The sequence below is a fragment of the Oryzias melastigma genome, linkage group LG21, assembly GCF_002922805.2.
Source record: "Oryzias melastigma strain HK-1 linkage group LG21, ASM292280v2, whole genome shotgun sequence".
Classification (NCBI taxonomy): domain Eukaryota; kingdom Metazoa; phylum Chordata; class Actinopteri; order Beloniformes; family Adrianichthyidae; genus Oryzias; species Oryzias melastigma.
The window spans coordinates 16755009-16770997 of NC_050532.1; the positions used below are offsets into that span (position 1 = coordinate 16755009).

At 41.5% G+C, this 15989-nt stretch overlaps 1 protein-coding gene across 2 annotated transcripts in view; it reads left to right on the forward strand.

Annotated features, from left to right (window-relative positions):
- The window catches only part of si:ch211-45c16.2 (mitogen-activated protein kinase kinase kinase 13), a 29247-nt gene extending 14887 nt beyond the window's left edge, over nucleotides 1-14360 (forward strand). For both annotated transcript variants that reach the window (XM_024286557.2, XM_024286558.2), the window contains 13 exons: nucleotides 4211-4911; nucleotides 5489-5672; nucleotides 5754-5945; nucleotides 6598-6756; nucleotides 6960-7118; nucleotides 7209-7317; nucleotides 7410-7519; nucleotides 7623-7739; nucleotides 8028-8171; nucleotides 9250-9997; nucleotides 10078-10148; nucleotides 10260-10551; nucleotides 11306-14360. In XM_024286557.2, coding sequence (XP_024142325.1) covers nucleotides 4284-4911; nucleotides 5489-5672; nucleotides 5754-5945; nucleotides 6598-6756; nucleotides 6960-7118; nucleotides 7209-7317; nucleotides 7410-7519; nucleotides 7623-7739; nucleotides 8028-8171; nucleotides 9250-9997; nucleotides 10078-10148; nucleotides 10260-10551; nucleotides 11306-11407 — 3015 coding nt within the window. In that variant the 5' untranslated portion in view covers nucleotides 4211-4283 and the 3' untranslated portion in view covers nucleotides 11408-14360. The remainder of the gene's footprint in view (nucleotides 1-4210; nucleotides 4912-5488; nucleotides 5673-5753; nucleotides 5946-6597; nucleotides 6757-6959; nucleotides 7119-7208; nucleotides 7318-7409; nucleotides 7520-7622; nucleotides 7740-8027; nucleotides 8172-9249; nucleotides 9998-10077; nucleotides 10149-10259; nucleotides 10552-11305) is intronic.
- Nucleotides 14361-15989: the final 1629 nt, after the last annotated feature.

Below are 15989 nucleotides of genomic sequence, written 5' to 3' on the forward strand. Positions count from 1 at the left end.
CTTAGACCAATCACTGCATCCTGATGATTTCTGGCTTCAACGCAGCAATGTCTGTACCACAAAAAAATGGTTACTGAATTTACTTAATTTGGAAGGAATCCATTATATTTGGGTGAGGTCACACTCACTCTGCCCAGTGCTCATATACAGTCAATGACTGTTTTTCTGTGTATGGGTTAAACTTCTCAATATTTAAAAATAAAACATGGATTGTTGATCATACTAGACAAGCTGTCTTTATCCTTGAAGCGACCCTTTCATCTTCAAAGTTCACTTTCCTGTGTTTCCAACTTCAGACTTCCCTTTGCTTCAATGCATCTTCCATCAGCAGGAAAGCAGGCAGAGCTTATGCTCTGTGGCCTGCTTTCGGTTTTAGCCTCTTTGGGAATTTCAGGCCCCCTCAGGTGAGTGACCACAGGGAGTCAGAAAGTGAGCGAAGAAGGATTTAACAAACATCTCAAGGAGATTTGTGAATGTGGTGGCAAAACTTCAACCCACACCAACCACCAAGGAAACAGATGATTACTTTGAGGACAGCGTCCCTCAGGCAGGACTCACAGCTATGGCTGAGAAGAAAATCTCACTCAAACATTAACCCACATCCAACAGTCAACGGGAAATCGGGCGACCCCATTTGCGCAACCACATTTTTTGGAATTTCTCGGTAAACACTTGTGCTTCTAAATTTCTATTGGTTTAAACTCAGACGTTCACCAAACGCAGTGAAGGTTGCTCCTGAAAGTCCATAGTCTGCACGGGTTAGGTAAACAGATTTAGATATCAGAGTTCAGCTCTTCTGTTATGTCACAGAAAAACAAGGACGATCTAGTGGGGACCAGCTCTGCCCTTGTCGTTTCTTTCCCCTCATTTTGCTCGATTCAGGAAAGGAGGTCATGAGGAGATGGGAGAATTCTGGTCCAGGTATTTATTTCCACAGAAAAACAATTTTTGTCTGACTTACAACAGTCAATGCTGTTAGGGTACTGGACACAGTATGTATTTCATTAAAGTTAAATTTAAGACAACAATCGGTTTTATTAAATCAGCAATGAATATACTATTGGTGTAATCCATACAGAGCTGCTATGTGTGACAGCCTTTGTAAGTGAGGCAGAAGCCTTCAGCCTTTTGGCGTCTTCACAGTTGACTGCTAGCATAAGGTCAGGATGGATGCTGTGTTGACATGGTAACGTGTGCAGGATGAGGTGGGACGGAGGCTAAATTGGTCCTTTGTTGGAGGTGCAGCTGTCACCTGAAAGGAGGTTCCCCTTGTGGGTCCCTGCAGGGGCTCTCTTCTAATGAGGAGCAGAGTGATGGAGACAGATGACGCTGCTGTTGTGGAGTTGTGGGTCAGAAATCTTCAGTCGCACATTAATATCTAGTGGAGTACTCAGCTGCCGTTTATTAACAGCCATTCTGGTTCACTCGGAGTCCCTTCCCAGCGGACTGTTGGGAGTAGTGGGATTATTTTATCTTGCCAGACAACGCCCTGGGCACGTGTTTATGTATGCATGTGTTCCCTAAACCTATGCTCCACCCCCCATCACCAGCTGCTGGTAATACTCTCACACATGAAGTGATACAATAACTAATGCGGGAAAATCGTTCTGGGCTGCTCCATGGCTTTAGGAATGAAAAATCTCCACCTGACAATGACACGTTACTGACTCTTGGGCCAACTTAAGAACTGTAGGAATGAATGGAGACGTGAAGAAGAGGAGAACAGTAGGATTGTCTCTGTGTTTGTACAAGCATGTCTCTAGAGCCTTGTGGGAGGATTAAAGGATCAGCTCCTAATAATTTCTCCCTCTGCCTGTCACTCTCTTTCTCCACATTATTCGTTCTGCTTCATATTTGCATTGTGTCCTCCTCTGAACCACATCCGCACTCATCAGACCCAAGATCAGACAGTTGGTCGTTATGCTCTTGTCCTCAGTGATGTCTTTCGGAAAGTCCTGTAACTAAACAGCTATGTAAATGAAACCTTTGGCCCATCTCGATCAGGCGCAGACATTATTCATGGACTCAGAGCACAAAGAGATCTTCCATTAGATATTGATGAATTAGAGCAACAAGTCTCTTTCCGATTCCTAATGACAGAATAACGCTTGAACAAGATGACCTTCTGATTCCTTCTTGGGTCATTATTCAGTTTTTATTTAGCTACAATTACTCGTCCTGGCTTTTCTGCAGAGTTTTCTGTCAAAGCCACCGAATCCATACACTTCTGTCCTCATCTGAAGCCCAGCTCTGAGAAAAGTCTGCGAGGTGGAATTACAGAGTTGGGCTCCACTCGCACAGCTCGTTTGTCTCTGATTTGGAAGGGACGGATTTATTGGATACCTGAGAGTGCATTCTCTCCTTCCCCTGCACTCTCAGCAGCCTGCTTTGAGACAGGCTTGCATTATAGATGAGCTCCTGGCAGCTGCCATACTCTCACAGCGCTCAGGTTACCCCCAGTGGATACACACCGATACAGTACATGCATTTATACAAACATGTAAGCAGCTTTGGATGCATAGATTGCAGTTTGAATCCCACCAGGAGTCGGACAGTCCAAAAAAAAAGCTAAAAAAACATGTCTGGATGTTGAAGTTTTTTTCCCAGCCACATCTGGATAAGAGGGTTTTGGGTTGACTTTGACAAAGCAAGAGGAAGAATGTCCTGTTTATTCCCTCTGCTTTATAAAGCGAGCACCATAAACCAAGTGTATTTTATGGGGACACACAAGTGTCATCATTCCTATGAACCCTCCACGTATCACTGAGCCAGCTCAGCTCTGTCTCTCCACCTGAGGACTTTGATCTGTGATTTCCAGTGTTTTCTGCTGACTTCCCACAGTTGAAGTTGTGCCTTCTTTTCTTGTAATGTAACTAAACAGATAACAAAGGCAAAAAAGTGATGGTAATTACTACTTTTAAACTCAAAATTGAGCACATTTCTAGGAAAACATATGAAATCTTAAACTATATCAGTGTGTCTAATAAAAGTTTGAAGATTTTAGTTTAAAATTTAAAGATCATCTTAAAAGTCATGGTTTATCCCAATATATCTCAGTATTTCAAAATACTTTTTAGATTTTTTTTCTTTTAGATGAATTTTTTAAGATTTTTGTTTTTGCTCTGTGGGCTCAAAAAGACAGTTGAATGTCTGCTGCTTGTTACCGACCAGGACTCCTGGTCATGAAGGGAAAAGTGCGAGTGTGTCAAATGTCCTGCTTTCTTTAGTCCTAGAGAACAATACAAACTTTAATCCCATTTTAATGATGATTTAAAAAAAAAAAAGAAAGAAAGAACCTTGATGGTACATGTTTGCAGATGTGTGGTTCAGACAACACGTTCTCACTCCCAATATCCCAATATTGACATTTGGTTAAGGACCCCTCTACATCAAAAATTGACATTTTGAGTGTCCCCAACTTCTTGTATTTTGACGTACTGGTTGTTCCCATTAAATCATGGGTCCCCAACCTCTGGGCTGTGAACCAGAACTGGTCCAGTACCGGGACGGGTACTCTACCCCAGAACCGGAAACCTAACCTGGTACAGGTTTGAATCCGGTACCGCATCTAGGCCTGGTTCGTGCCTGGTACCACATCTGGTAACTTCTCGGGTCCGGTACCACATTCAGTGTCTGGTAAGGGTTATGGTACCGGTAGTGGATTTTAGTACTGTACTGGATCCGCCCTGAGGACCAGCCCACCGAGGGTCCACGTCCCGAGTGTTGCGGACCCAGCACGTCAAAAAACGACAAGTTTGAGACACCCAAGACGTCAATTTTTGAGACAGAGGGGTCGTTAACCAGATGAGGATGTTAGGTTCAGTCCTACTGATTTTCCATAAGTTTCCAGGAATTGGATGCTGGGTACCCTGCATTGCCAATAACTCTCTTATGTAGTGACCCAAAGCCTCATCTGTCCTGCAATGTTTGCACCACTTGGCTTGGGAAAATAACTTTAAATATAATCTTTGCTAATCCCTAATCTGGGAGAGGAAATGAAAGGATTGTGTTTTGGAGAAATATCTGGGTCTTGTTGTTGATGTGTTATCAGAAGAGATAACAAATTCATTATTAAATTTTAAGTGAAATTTTGCTTAATTATAGATTCATTTATTTAATACAATAAAATCCAAGTTCATTTAAATATTGCATAATATTTAGAGATGTCGTATCCAGCTAAATCTCCCCCTTTCTTCTCAACTTTCTGCAGGTGATCTCCAGCACTCAGACGAGCCAGTGCGTTAGGACGCGTCCCAGCAACCTCCACTGGGCAGTCCAGACACATGCGTGACACCATGGGCAGCTCCCCAGAGGTGCTATCATGGACTTCCTGCCCCAGTCTGTTGGTGGGAAAGCTGAAGGAAGAGCTTAAGCTCACGGTGGTTGGAGACGCCACAAAGAAGTCCAATTCACCCAGCATTCAGCCCCAACCTCCTCAGGCCCCGCTGTCTAACTTATCTCCTCAAATCATCACTGACCTCGCCCCACCGACGCAGCTGTCCGTTCCCCTGCAGATTCCCGGTCAGGATGAGGACTCTGTCTTGGGGGGCATCAGCCCAGGAAACATGCCTCTGAGCGTAGACTCAACACGCAGTGAGGGCGGGCACTTCGACAACAGTGTACTCCAGCTGCAGGAGCATGATCACGAGGAGGTGGTGTCGCCGGGGTCCTGCGAGCACAGTGGGTGTGGCCATGGCACCGAGGAGCAAACGGGAGAGGGCGAGTGTCCCGTGGACCACAGCGGGGAGGGTCGACCGGGTCATCCGCACCACCCCGATGACATCAAGCTGCACTTTCACAGAGCAGGGCCCGGGTCAGGAGGCTTCCTGGAGGGTTTGTTTGGCTGTCTTCGGCCGGTCTGGAACATTATAGGAAAGACGTACTCTACAGAATACAAACTGCAACAACAAGGTTAGCTCTGGTTTCATTGTTTATTATTGTGCTGGTTTAATACTTTCCTCTTTAGGGAAAATTTCTTAGACTAAAGATTCTCTCCACTTTCCTCTAATCTAATCGTAAGCTTTAATCTTAGTAGCTTCAGCACATTTTTTTGTACTGTGAGTGAGGCTGCACAGATGTCAGCTTAAATTGAGGTCACATCAAAGGTACACTCACCTTGCTGCTGGGCCGCCCAGGCAGGCCAGACACGCACGCTCCAGGAAATGAATGGAGGTCAGACAGAGTAGAGGCTGTGGTCAGCCATGGAGTGGGGACAGAACTGAAACAGTACTGTGCTTCTTCCATAACCACTTAACAGGGATAAAGTAGGATGTGACTGACCAGAAAGAGAGATTATTTTTCAACCTGTAATACAAGTGCTGTTGGTTAAATGTTGCATACCTGCAGCTCTGTGTTTGAACTAAAAGGAAAAAGAAAACAAAGTCTTTGAAATGTCATTTTTTCTGTTGTTAAAACAGATGAGTTTGATACTAGAGATGACATTAAAACAAATAACACTAGTCAACAATTGTGATTAATCCGATTGCAGACATGTGGGAGGTCCCGTTTGAGGAGATTTCGGAGCTCCAGTGGCTGGGCAGCGGTGCACAGGGAGCCGTCTTTCTGGGCAAGTTCCGCTCTGAAGAAGTTGCCATCAAAAAGGTGCGCGAGCAGAAAGAAACAGACATTAAACACCTGCGAAAACTTAAGCATCCCAACATCATCAGCTTCAAGTAAGTCTATAAGCGAGATGCTGGTTTGCTCTGCTCTGCTCGGGTCTCGGTGTGTCAGCTTTGTTCTTTCTCGTGTCCTAGGGGTGTGTGCACTCAGGCGCCTTGTTACTGCATCATCATGGAGTACTGTGCCCAGGGTCAGCTTTATGAAGTTCTGAGAGCGGGACGGAAAGTGACCCCCAGGTTGTTGGTTGACTGGGCTACAGGCATTGCCAGCGGCATGAACTACCTACACTTGCACAAGATCATCCACAGAGATCTCAAGTCTCCCAAGTGAGTCCCAGTTTAGCTGACAGATGTCCACATTCATCCATTATATTCATGAAGAAGTTCTACAATTTCAATTCAGCTGAATAGGAAGAACGTTTCTCCCTAATTTATTAAGAGAATGCTTTTCTGCTGTTACAATCACACTACTTAAAGCAGAACCGTAAAGCTAAGTGAAACATCTTGGCAGCTTTGTTTGCAGCAGCAGCACAAATCCTCCTCTCAGCTGCGACATTAGCTAAAATGCCACCCTAAGACTTCATAAAATCCAGTCGTCTTAGTAGAAGAGCAGAGTTCTCCGCCTCATCTCTCTGTTCCTGTCCCGCCCTCTGCAGTCTATAGCGCTGCCCCTCTAATCAATATCAACATGCTGCAGCGGCATTGCTAAACACAGTATTAGTCAGCAGAATGATAGAGGGCTGAATGTGCTGGAAGGCGAAGGAGGGTATTTGGAGATGAGCTTCAGTTCAAATTAGCAGACTATGTTACAAGGACAGACACACACACATTTTTCAAATAAGCAGCTTTAATGTGTATTTATTTTCAAGTGTTTACAGTTAATCCTCTCATCCTATAAGCCTTTAACTGCCTTTTTTGTTGTTTTTTAATTGGACTCATTTGCCTAAATACTTATTAGTGTTTTCATGGTATGTTTTAGTGTTTTGGTCACCCAGACCGACACTGTGAAGATTTCTGACTTCGGAACCTCCAAAGAGCTCAGTGACAAAAGTACAAAGATGTCATTTGCGGGCACAGTGGCGTGGATGGCCCCAGAAGTGATAAGAAATGAGCCTGTCTCTGAAAAAGTAGACATCTGGTGAGTATTTCCCTCTGGAAAACATTGTGTGTACAATGTTCTCCCTCACTATATCATGGCAGATTTTTGTTTTTGCATTGTTTTTTTTAACGTATTCTGCACTTTATTCTGCATTCTGACTGGTTGTTGATCTTTAGAATGTGATTGGTATCATTTTAAATGGAGAAAACAGACTGAGGCCTGTTGTTGTTGTTGTGTTGTAGGTCGTTTGGGGTTGTATTATGGGAGCTGCTTACAGGAGAGATTCCTTACAAAGATGTAGACTCCTCTGCCATCATTTGGGGGGTTGGCAGCAACAGCCTGCACCTCCCTGTTCCTTCCACCTGCCCTGATGGGTTTAAAATCCTCATGAAGCAAACATGGTCAGGTTACTCCTACATGAAGTAAGTTTCATGATGTACTTTGTGAAGTTTCTGATTTTTTTCTTTTTTTTTTGTTTACTTGAACTCCAGGCAAGGCAAGCCCAGAAACAGGCCTTCCTTTAGGCAGATTCTGCTGCATCTGGACATTGCCTCTGCTGATATTCTTGGAACTCCTCAGGAAACCTACTTCAAGTCTCAGGTCTGAGAGAAGCAGATAAGCTTACTTTACCTGTGTGAGTCACGGGTCGTCACAATCCTTCTCAACAATACCTGCGCACACATGTATTACAGGCGGAATGGCGGGAGGAAGTGAAGAAGCACTTTGAAAAAATCAAAAGTGAAGGCACGTGCATTCACAGGCTGGACGAGGAGCTGATCCGACGCAGGAGAGATGAACTCAGGTGTGTGAGGAGGGATGGAAAAGATAAAGGAAGTGATGCAGAAACACGATTGTTAGGCTTCTAACAAAGATCTTCCTTTTTTTTTTTTTTTGGTTTCCCGCAGACACGCACTGGACATACGGGAACACTACGAGAGGAAGCTGGAGAGAGCCAACAACCTCTACATGGAGCTCAGTGCCATCATGTTGCAGCTGGAAGTTCGAGAGAAGGAACTGATGAAGTATGTAGTTCAGCTTTACTTTGTTTTTCATCTTGCTTATTTCCTCATAAATTGCTGCTAATGACCAGAATTTCCTCCTGAAAGCTTTAACAGTTAAACAGTTTTTAAGTCCTAAAATGTTTAGACTTAATTAAAAATTCCGATTCTAAATCTGTTGAATTATGGTTATGATTCCTTCTTCCTTATGAATCATGTGTTTGTACAATTTCCTATTAATTTGAGGTTTTACCGACTGGCCTTTGGCTTGATTTACACTTAGCACTCACCATTATTTTCTAATGCTTTTAGAAGAGAACAAGCAGTCGAGAAGAAATATCCCGGGACCTACAAACGCCATCTTGTCCGACCCATCGTCAGGTCCAACGCTGTTGAGAAGCTCATCAAGAAAAAAGGCAGCATCTCACACAAACCTGGAATGCCAAGCACCAAAAGGTGTGTGCGTCTTTTCAACTTATTACAATATTTTTTTTTTTATCTTTAAAACCAGAAATTAGTATAATTAAATACAGTTTAGTTATGATTCATTGGTTAGCATAGGAACTTTTTTTAATGCCTTGGCTTAATGGCGGTTACAGGTATAAATGTAGAATCTTAACCCAAATAGGAAAAAAAAAAACAGCAGAAATGTTTAGTAAAAACGTAAAGGAATAAATTTTTTAGGCCTTAATGTATTAATGCTTCAGTTACAAAACCTATAGGAATGCATAAAGACTTGCTCAAATTAAAATGGCATTTTTTGGTGTTTTTAACATATTCTTGTGGAAGTTTTCTCATGATGCTCATGAAAATTAAGCTTAAAATTGAATTTGATAGTATTTCTTCATTCAAATTGTTGTGAATCAGGATGAGACAGAAAATTCAGTTTGGAAAAGAGCTTTGTGACGTAGAAAATGTGCTGAAAGGCTAATTTTTGATGAACTTATGAGGAAATGATGTCCTAGAAAATGACAGATTTTTGGCTAAAAATGGGATAATCAAAATCACCACCGGGAACTAGTGCTGGGCGATATCAAGATGTAAATCGTGTGGTCCTACTAATCCTACTAATAAACTGGAAATTGTTTAAAAATGTTTCTCATTTGTAGCACGTTACTTGAAAAAAATAAAGTCAAAGAAAATTAAGTAATGAGATTTTTGTCAATTATTTTAAGAGAATAACTGAAAATATACTTTATTGTGAAGTATCACGATATATATCGGTATTATGGTATAAAATAATCTATATCATGATATATAATTTAATATCGCCCAGCACTACCGAGAACGTTTTTACAATAGCACAAGAGATGATTGGGGCTTTAAAAATTAGGAGAATTCCTTTTCTTTTTGGAAGTTAATGTCATGTAACCATCAGTATTAGTTTCACTTTAGCGGTGGGCTGTTGTACTGAAGACTCGTCTCTTTTCATTGTTTCTGTGTTTCTCTTTGTGCCCTGAGGCTTCACCTCGTAAATTAAAGTTCCAGTAGTTTGAACAATATCATTTATATTGTTAAATGTCTTTCCTCACAGACCAGACCTGCTGCGCTCTGATGTCATCCCCAGTCTGGACCCTCTTCCCGCCCCCTCTCCGCTTTCAGCCAGTCCAAAAGTCTCCACCCCCCCTGGTAAAACCCGCTACAGAAGCAAGCCTCGCCACCGCCGTGCGAACAGCAAAGGAAGCCACAGCGAGTTCCCCGCCATCCTGAAACCCGCTGCTGGAGCCTCCGAGGACACCCAGTCCTTACAGGACCAACCCTTCCACCATCACCACCACCATCACCACCACCCACCCAACGAAGGCCAGTTTCTCCCCCTGAAAGGCCGGGAAGAGGCTGTTGTCAACTGTGCCAACAACTTGCGCTACTTTGGCCCCGCCGCTGCCCTCCGCAGCCCCCAGACCGACCACCTGCAGCGGCGCGTTTCCGGCTCCAGCCCCGACCTCATTTCCACTGCTATGGATGCAGACACGCGGCAGCGGACTTCATCCACCGGCTCCAATCCCGTAACAGGGGCTGGAGCTGGTTCTCTATGTCCCTGCTGCCAGGCCCATCCTTTCCCTGGCTGCCTGCACTGTCAGGAGACCCCGCCCACACTAAATCAGCCCGAGCTGCCGCACTACTCTCTTCTCAACACCCAAGAAAGCACCAAACCTTCCTTAGGCAACAAAGACAACGTCTTAGATGGAGAGGATGCAAAGAATGCTGAACCTCAGAACCCAGTTCAGCCCACTCTGGCTCTGCCCTCTGCGCTTCCCCGGACCCTCAGGCCACTCAGGAAGGTGAGGACAACTTCAAACCTGATGCTCTATTGAATGGAAAATGTTTTGTGCATTTATAGCTTTTTCTGCTGCTCTTCCAGGGTGCAGATGAGTCATCTGAGGAGGAAGAAGGAGAGGTGGATAGTGAAGTTGAATATCCAAGGAGGCAAAGGTAAAAGTCAGAGAATTGTTTCGTTTTCTAAATATTCATTTGTCCATATTAAAACAAGAACATATTGGACATAATTCAATGAAGTTAAAACCTACTCTACCTTTGCGGCAGAACTCATCGCTGCATGAGCAGCTTCAAGTCCTACTCCACCTTCAGTTCAGAGAACCTGTCTGTGTCAGACGGGGAAGAGGGAAACACCAGTGACCACTCGCACAGCGGGCCCCTGGAGAAGCTGAGCGCCAGTCAGGAGGAGCATCTGGACGAGCTGCTGTCGCACACTCCCGACATTCCCATCGACATCTCCACCCAGTCAGACGGCCTGTCTGACAAGGAGTGCGCCGTCCGGCGGGTGAAGACACAGATCTCGCTGGGGAAGTTGTGCTCTGATGAACACAGCTATGAGGTCAGTGAAGAATGATGCTTTAGCCTTTAAAGTCTCGCTTCAGTCATCTTTTGATCGATTGTAAAATTATTCCCAGTGTTTTTTTTTTTTTTTAAATTATGATTATGCTGTATAAGAACTGGCTACTCAGCTCAGTTCCCCTCAGAGGGGATTTTGGAAATAAAGGGTTTGGATCAACATGAAAAATTACTTTTTAAGACATTTAGGTTGTGGGATTTTTGGTTATGAACTCCATTGTCTTAATTAAAACACTACTTGGAACATTTTTTTTAAATAAATTGTCATAGGGTACTTTAACCTAGCATTATCGATGCAACAAAAATGGCAAAGAATATTTTAGCTATCCTTTCGTACAGTTTTGAGCAAGATGTCAGCTCGGATGAGGAAAACAAAGATGGATCTATTTGTCTGCAACAGATGCATCAAAATGGAGCGGAGCAGAATTTGTGGCCTGCTGTTGTAGCCCTGCTACAAGCTTTTTCCAGTTACGTGTTTTGTCTGCTCTCGATTCACAGCTATTTTAATAAAGAAATACTTAAGAATGCAATTTTAAGCTTAATTTCCTTTATATATGTCCTCGTTTAGGAGAAAAAAAGCCACAAGAACATGTTAAAAACCCAATTTCATCAACCATGAGCTCAAGCTGAGAAAAAAAAGCAAAATAGAGCAGAGGTGCTTTTTATTGTCTTACTTGCTGCCATTTCACACACATTTATCATTTTAAGGAATTTAAACTGATCTGTTTTCCCCTCAGAATCCGCTGCAGTTTGGAGACTCGGACTGTGATTCTTCAGAAGCAGAATGCTCTGATGCCACCATTAGGAACAACAAAGTCGGGGCTCCTTCCTCTTGGTAAAGAAACCCGCTGCAGGACGCATCTGTTTGTGCCTGGAGGCCATCAATGTCCAACGTAGTGCTCTGCAGGAAACACAGCAATAAGAAGACAACAACAAAAAAAAAGCAGAACTCTCCCTATAGCAACCCCCCATATTAACCCCTCCAGCTCTACCTTTCCCTTCATTTAACCACATTCCCGCTCGTGTAGCACTGCATCCAGGCAACTCATGGCAGGGATTCCCTTTTGAATGAAAATGTACAGCAGATAGTTAAATGTTCTTAATTTATTTTTGTCTGAGTTTGAAGGAAAATTCAGGACCTTTATAAGGAAAAAACTGACATTTTGAAACCAAGTATGGGCTTACTGTGTGTGAAATAGACTGGAGGATGATTCATGGTGAGAAAGCGAATGTGTTGAAGCACTTGTGTATCTGAAGACAACTATTAAGAGTGAGGAGTTGTGTCATTTCAACGGCTGATTCCGGATAGGGAGCATCACTGCAGGCCTTCATCTGGCAGCATCTCTTCATCTCCAAGGAACAAGCAATCCCTCTTATTGTAGTTTGTCATCCTGCTTGATTGTGAGCTTACGGCTCAGAGACTCCTCCACTTCCTTCCTGTCCCCACTGTGGCTGATGTGGAGAACAATGGGGGGCAGAAAAAAAATGTGAACACCAGCATGAACAACCTGTCTGACTATTGGAGTTTGTCCCTCATCCTTAAACCATGTCATCGGGGGTCTCTCTCGCGCATGCTTCTGCAGCTCTAAAGATGCAAGACGCTGCCCAAAGACTGCATGAAGAGGACGAGCTGCCCGAACAACACAGCTGAAAATCAAACAGAGAATATTCCTCTCCTCAAGACAACACATCATCAGCAACCGGATGTCAAAGCCAGAGTTATTGAAGGAAACTCAGTGTGTGTGCGTATGTTTGTGTGTGTGCGTGCATATGAGAGCACTAAGCCCCTTCCGCAGCATTTAACATTTACAGTTTCAAGTCTCATCTCAGGATTGCTCAAAGACTGTGAAACTGGGCTGGACCAATATGAAGGAATGTTCTTAGAGTGGCACATAATATGGACCATGCAGAGAAAAAGTCTTACACATAACCCAAATCTAACCCTTTATACCCACATCAAGCGTGTAGATCAGTGCTCAGGTTCTGCTGCCCCAGAATATTTTTCTTGTTTGGGAATTTGAAGAAATCTTGAGGAGCAGCTTGTCTTGAGAAACACCCACAATGAAGGTTTGCAATCCAGATGCAGCATCCCTTTTTGCTTGAGACGTTTTTGCACTACTTCCTTTACTGTATTTCTAACCGTTTTTGCTCACCAATGCATCATTTATGGTTAATATTCACCTCTTGTATAGTAAATAGAACAGCAATAAAGTAAAAGCAAAGGGGGTGTGCCCAAAAAATATTTTAGAGGTCTAGCGGGCTAGACACCTCCACAGCTCCACAAATCCTGGTGGAAAGAGGAGAGAAACAAGTCAATTTATATGTTGAACCTCAGCTTAACCCAAGAAACTTGTTTTTTTTTTTTTTGCAACAAAATTCTTTCTAACCAAGCACAATCTAAAAATCCTCCACTAGGTGGCAACATTTGCACACTTATTTTTTTTTTTACCCTTGAGTTCTGTTTTGGTTCATTTCCTCCAGATCATAAAAAACTACCTTTTTCTCCACATCTGAAAGTCTTCTAAAAAGGGATACTGCATCTCTTAGAACTATTTTTTTAACCCTTATTTTATATAAACGCCTTCATTCATCATCCTCGTCACAGATTTAGTCATCCAGGGTTTGAATCGAACACTAATGATGTCATATTTTTAGCCGTGCGGAAGCGTGAGACTTTGCGTTAGGAACCTAAGCCAGAGGCAAGCATCAAAGGTGCTTATGGTCTTTCAGCAACCTCATCTCAGTGTTAACTCTGTAAATAAACATCTGTAAATGTAATGTGACCTGTTTCGTCCTCTGCTAATGTGTCACAGCTCTGAAAATGAACAGGGAATTCTTGCATCAGTATTGTACACTACAAGAGGAGGTTTGAGTTGAAGCCCCGAAAACAGCAACTGGTGCAAGGATTACCTTTCATCGCTTAGGAAAGGCTGCTAAACTGATCAAGCCTCCCACTACATTCTTCTCTTTTGTTTACATTCAGATGAAAAAAAAATGTGTGATGTAATGACTGGGGAAACTGATCAAACTGTCGATTACACTGTCATAAATCCTGTGAAGTACTTTTTTTTGTGAGGTTTTAATTTATTTTGATTTTTTTTTCTTTTTTGTAGCTGGCCTACATAATTGTTGAATTAATTTATTAGGAATGAGTGGTTGGGACTTCTGTTTCATTTCAGGCAGCTTTAGAAAACCAACAAAATTCATCCTGTGAAGTATTATTTAAAAAAAGAAAAAAGAAAAGCACAAGGAATTGATTTGGAAAGTAGACAGTATTTGGATGGAAGAGCAAAAGCATCATCATATCACATGACACTAAAGAGGACCATAAATTGTTTAAAATATATATATCATTGCAGTTAAAGTATTGAATAAGCATTTATAGGTAGTTAGCGACGTCATGTGTTCCTGAAAGCTTTTTCTTCCTATAGGCTGTTAGGACTGAACACCGTCACCGCGGGGTAAACAAAATAAAACCTAGAGGGCACACGTGAATACAATTTCTGTACTTCTGCAGTGATCCCTTCCTTTCATTTTTAATCAAAAACACCAGTTAAAACATCAGAATTTCTGTGAAATCGTCTCTTTCTGTGGAGATCATGTTGCCTCTTCCTGTGTATCGAACATCTGTTTCTTTGTTACTCTCACTTCTCAGCCCCCTCTGTTTTTGAACAGCGTTCTGATCAACCAATCTTATCAGTTTCCTGAATTATCCAGTGTACAGTGCTATTATGGGAGAATAAAATCAGCTCAGAAAACTGCATGAAATAAATGCCGATGTACTGTACCTAATACCAAGTTGTCTGTATTTTTTCTTTTTATTAAAAAAGAGTTGCGTTTTTGTGTAATAGAAACTATAGCACATGCTGATTAAAATTAAAAGATGTGGGGGGAAACTAGTTGTGCAGAATGTACCCTCCCTTAAAATTTACTTGTATATCTTTAAATGGAAGAAATTAGATAAATTCCAATTATATTTTGACTAATTTTATTTTGTGTGGCACATTCGTGACTACTTTATCATTAAAATTTACAAAAGTGTATAAATCTTATGGCTAAAGGGTCAACAATACGTACAAACATTTTAAAATAATACAAAATATCTGCTTGTTTTAGTATCTTAATTGAATTGAAAGGAAACTGTTTTGGGCCTCGTTGCTTTTGGAAGAATATTTTTTTGGAAAGAAACACCTTGATAAATAACAGATATGACTACCTTTAAGAAACTTTTAAGAATTTGTTAACCATTTTTTATATCTCAAAAATAAAAAACAGGACTGTGAAAAAAAATGCTATAATAGTACAAACCTGGACCAATCAAAACCTGAAATTAGGGATTGGTTGCAAAGGCTGCTGGTGTCCTGAACGGACTTGAATTGTCCATCTTTGGTAGATTTCACAACAAAAATGAAAGCATATCCCTCGTAAACATTGTCACTATTGTATTTCTGGTTCTGTCTGATACAAATAGAGTGAAAGTTGGCAGTTAAAAAACTGAATATCTAAGACATTATCATATAAGAGGCCTAAGAAGTCCAAGCAAGTTGGAAAAAAATGGAAGACTTTCATATTTTGAGTCTAATGAAGAAATAAAAACGTATATTTTTTAAAGAACTGAGTACTGTATAGGCTGGAAGTACTGCATCTGAACAAACCACTTTACCAGTTGTAAGCTTGAAACTTTACCAATGAAGCAGAATTTCATGAGAACAAAACATATCAGTAGAAATTCATTAGTAACTACACTCAAGAGGGGAGGAAAGATTATTTAACACTATTTGTAATCACAGAAACCAGGGTCCTCATGGAAAACAAAAAGGACTGTCAGTCAGGCAGTCAAACCGTGTTGCAAAATGGCTCATTGCAACGCTACAAGCTGTTCAAAGCAGTGTCTGGATCAAATACGTTGTGTTGCATTTGTCTAAAACCACTGAAAACTGTGACTCCTGATAGGAGAAACTTTTAAAAGCTGAAGCCACACCTAAAATAAAAAAACCTAAAAGTCTAATAATATTTAACGTCCAAAATTGCACTTCTACCTATTTTTAGTCACAGTTTTAAGCTTTAGATATCTAAAATATTTATTTTTCTCTTAGTCTGGATAAATAATTGAATGAATTTTGTTTGTCTCATTTTTTTCTATACATTTACAGATCATAATGATAGTTTTGTTGCACAGATGTTTTTAAAAGTGTAATAGCTTTTATTTATTAAAAATACATATTTTATTAGCATTTGTTATTAAAATGTATAAATGAAACGGTTTTTAAGCAATATTTTTTAGATAATATATTTCATATAATTTATTGCATTTTTCATTATTATTGGTAGCTTAATAGTAATACTCATAGTGGCAGAAGCAGTTGTATCATTAATAGTTTGTTTTGATTAATGAACCTGAACTGGATGGTTAATCAGCAC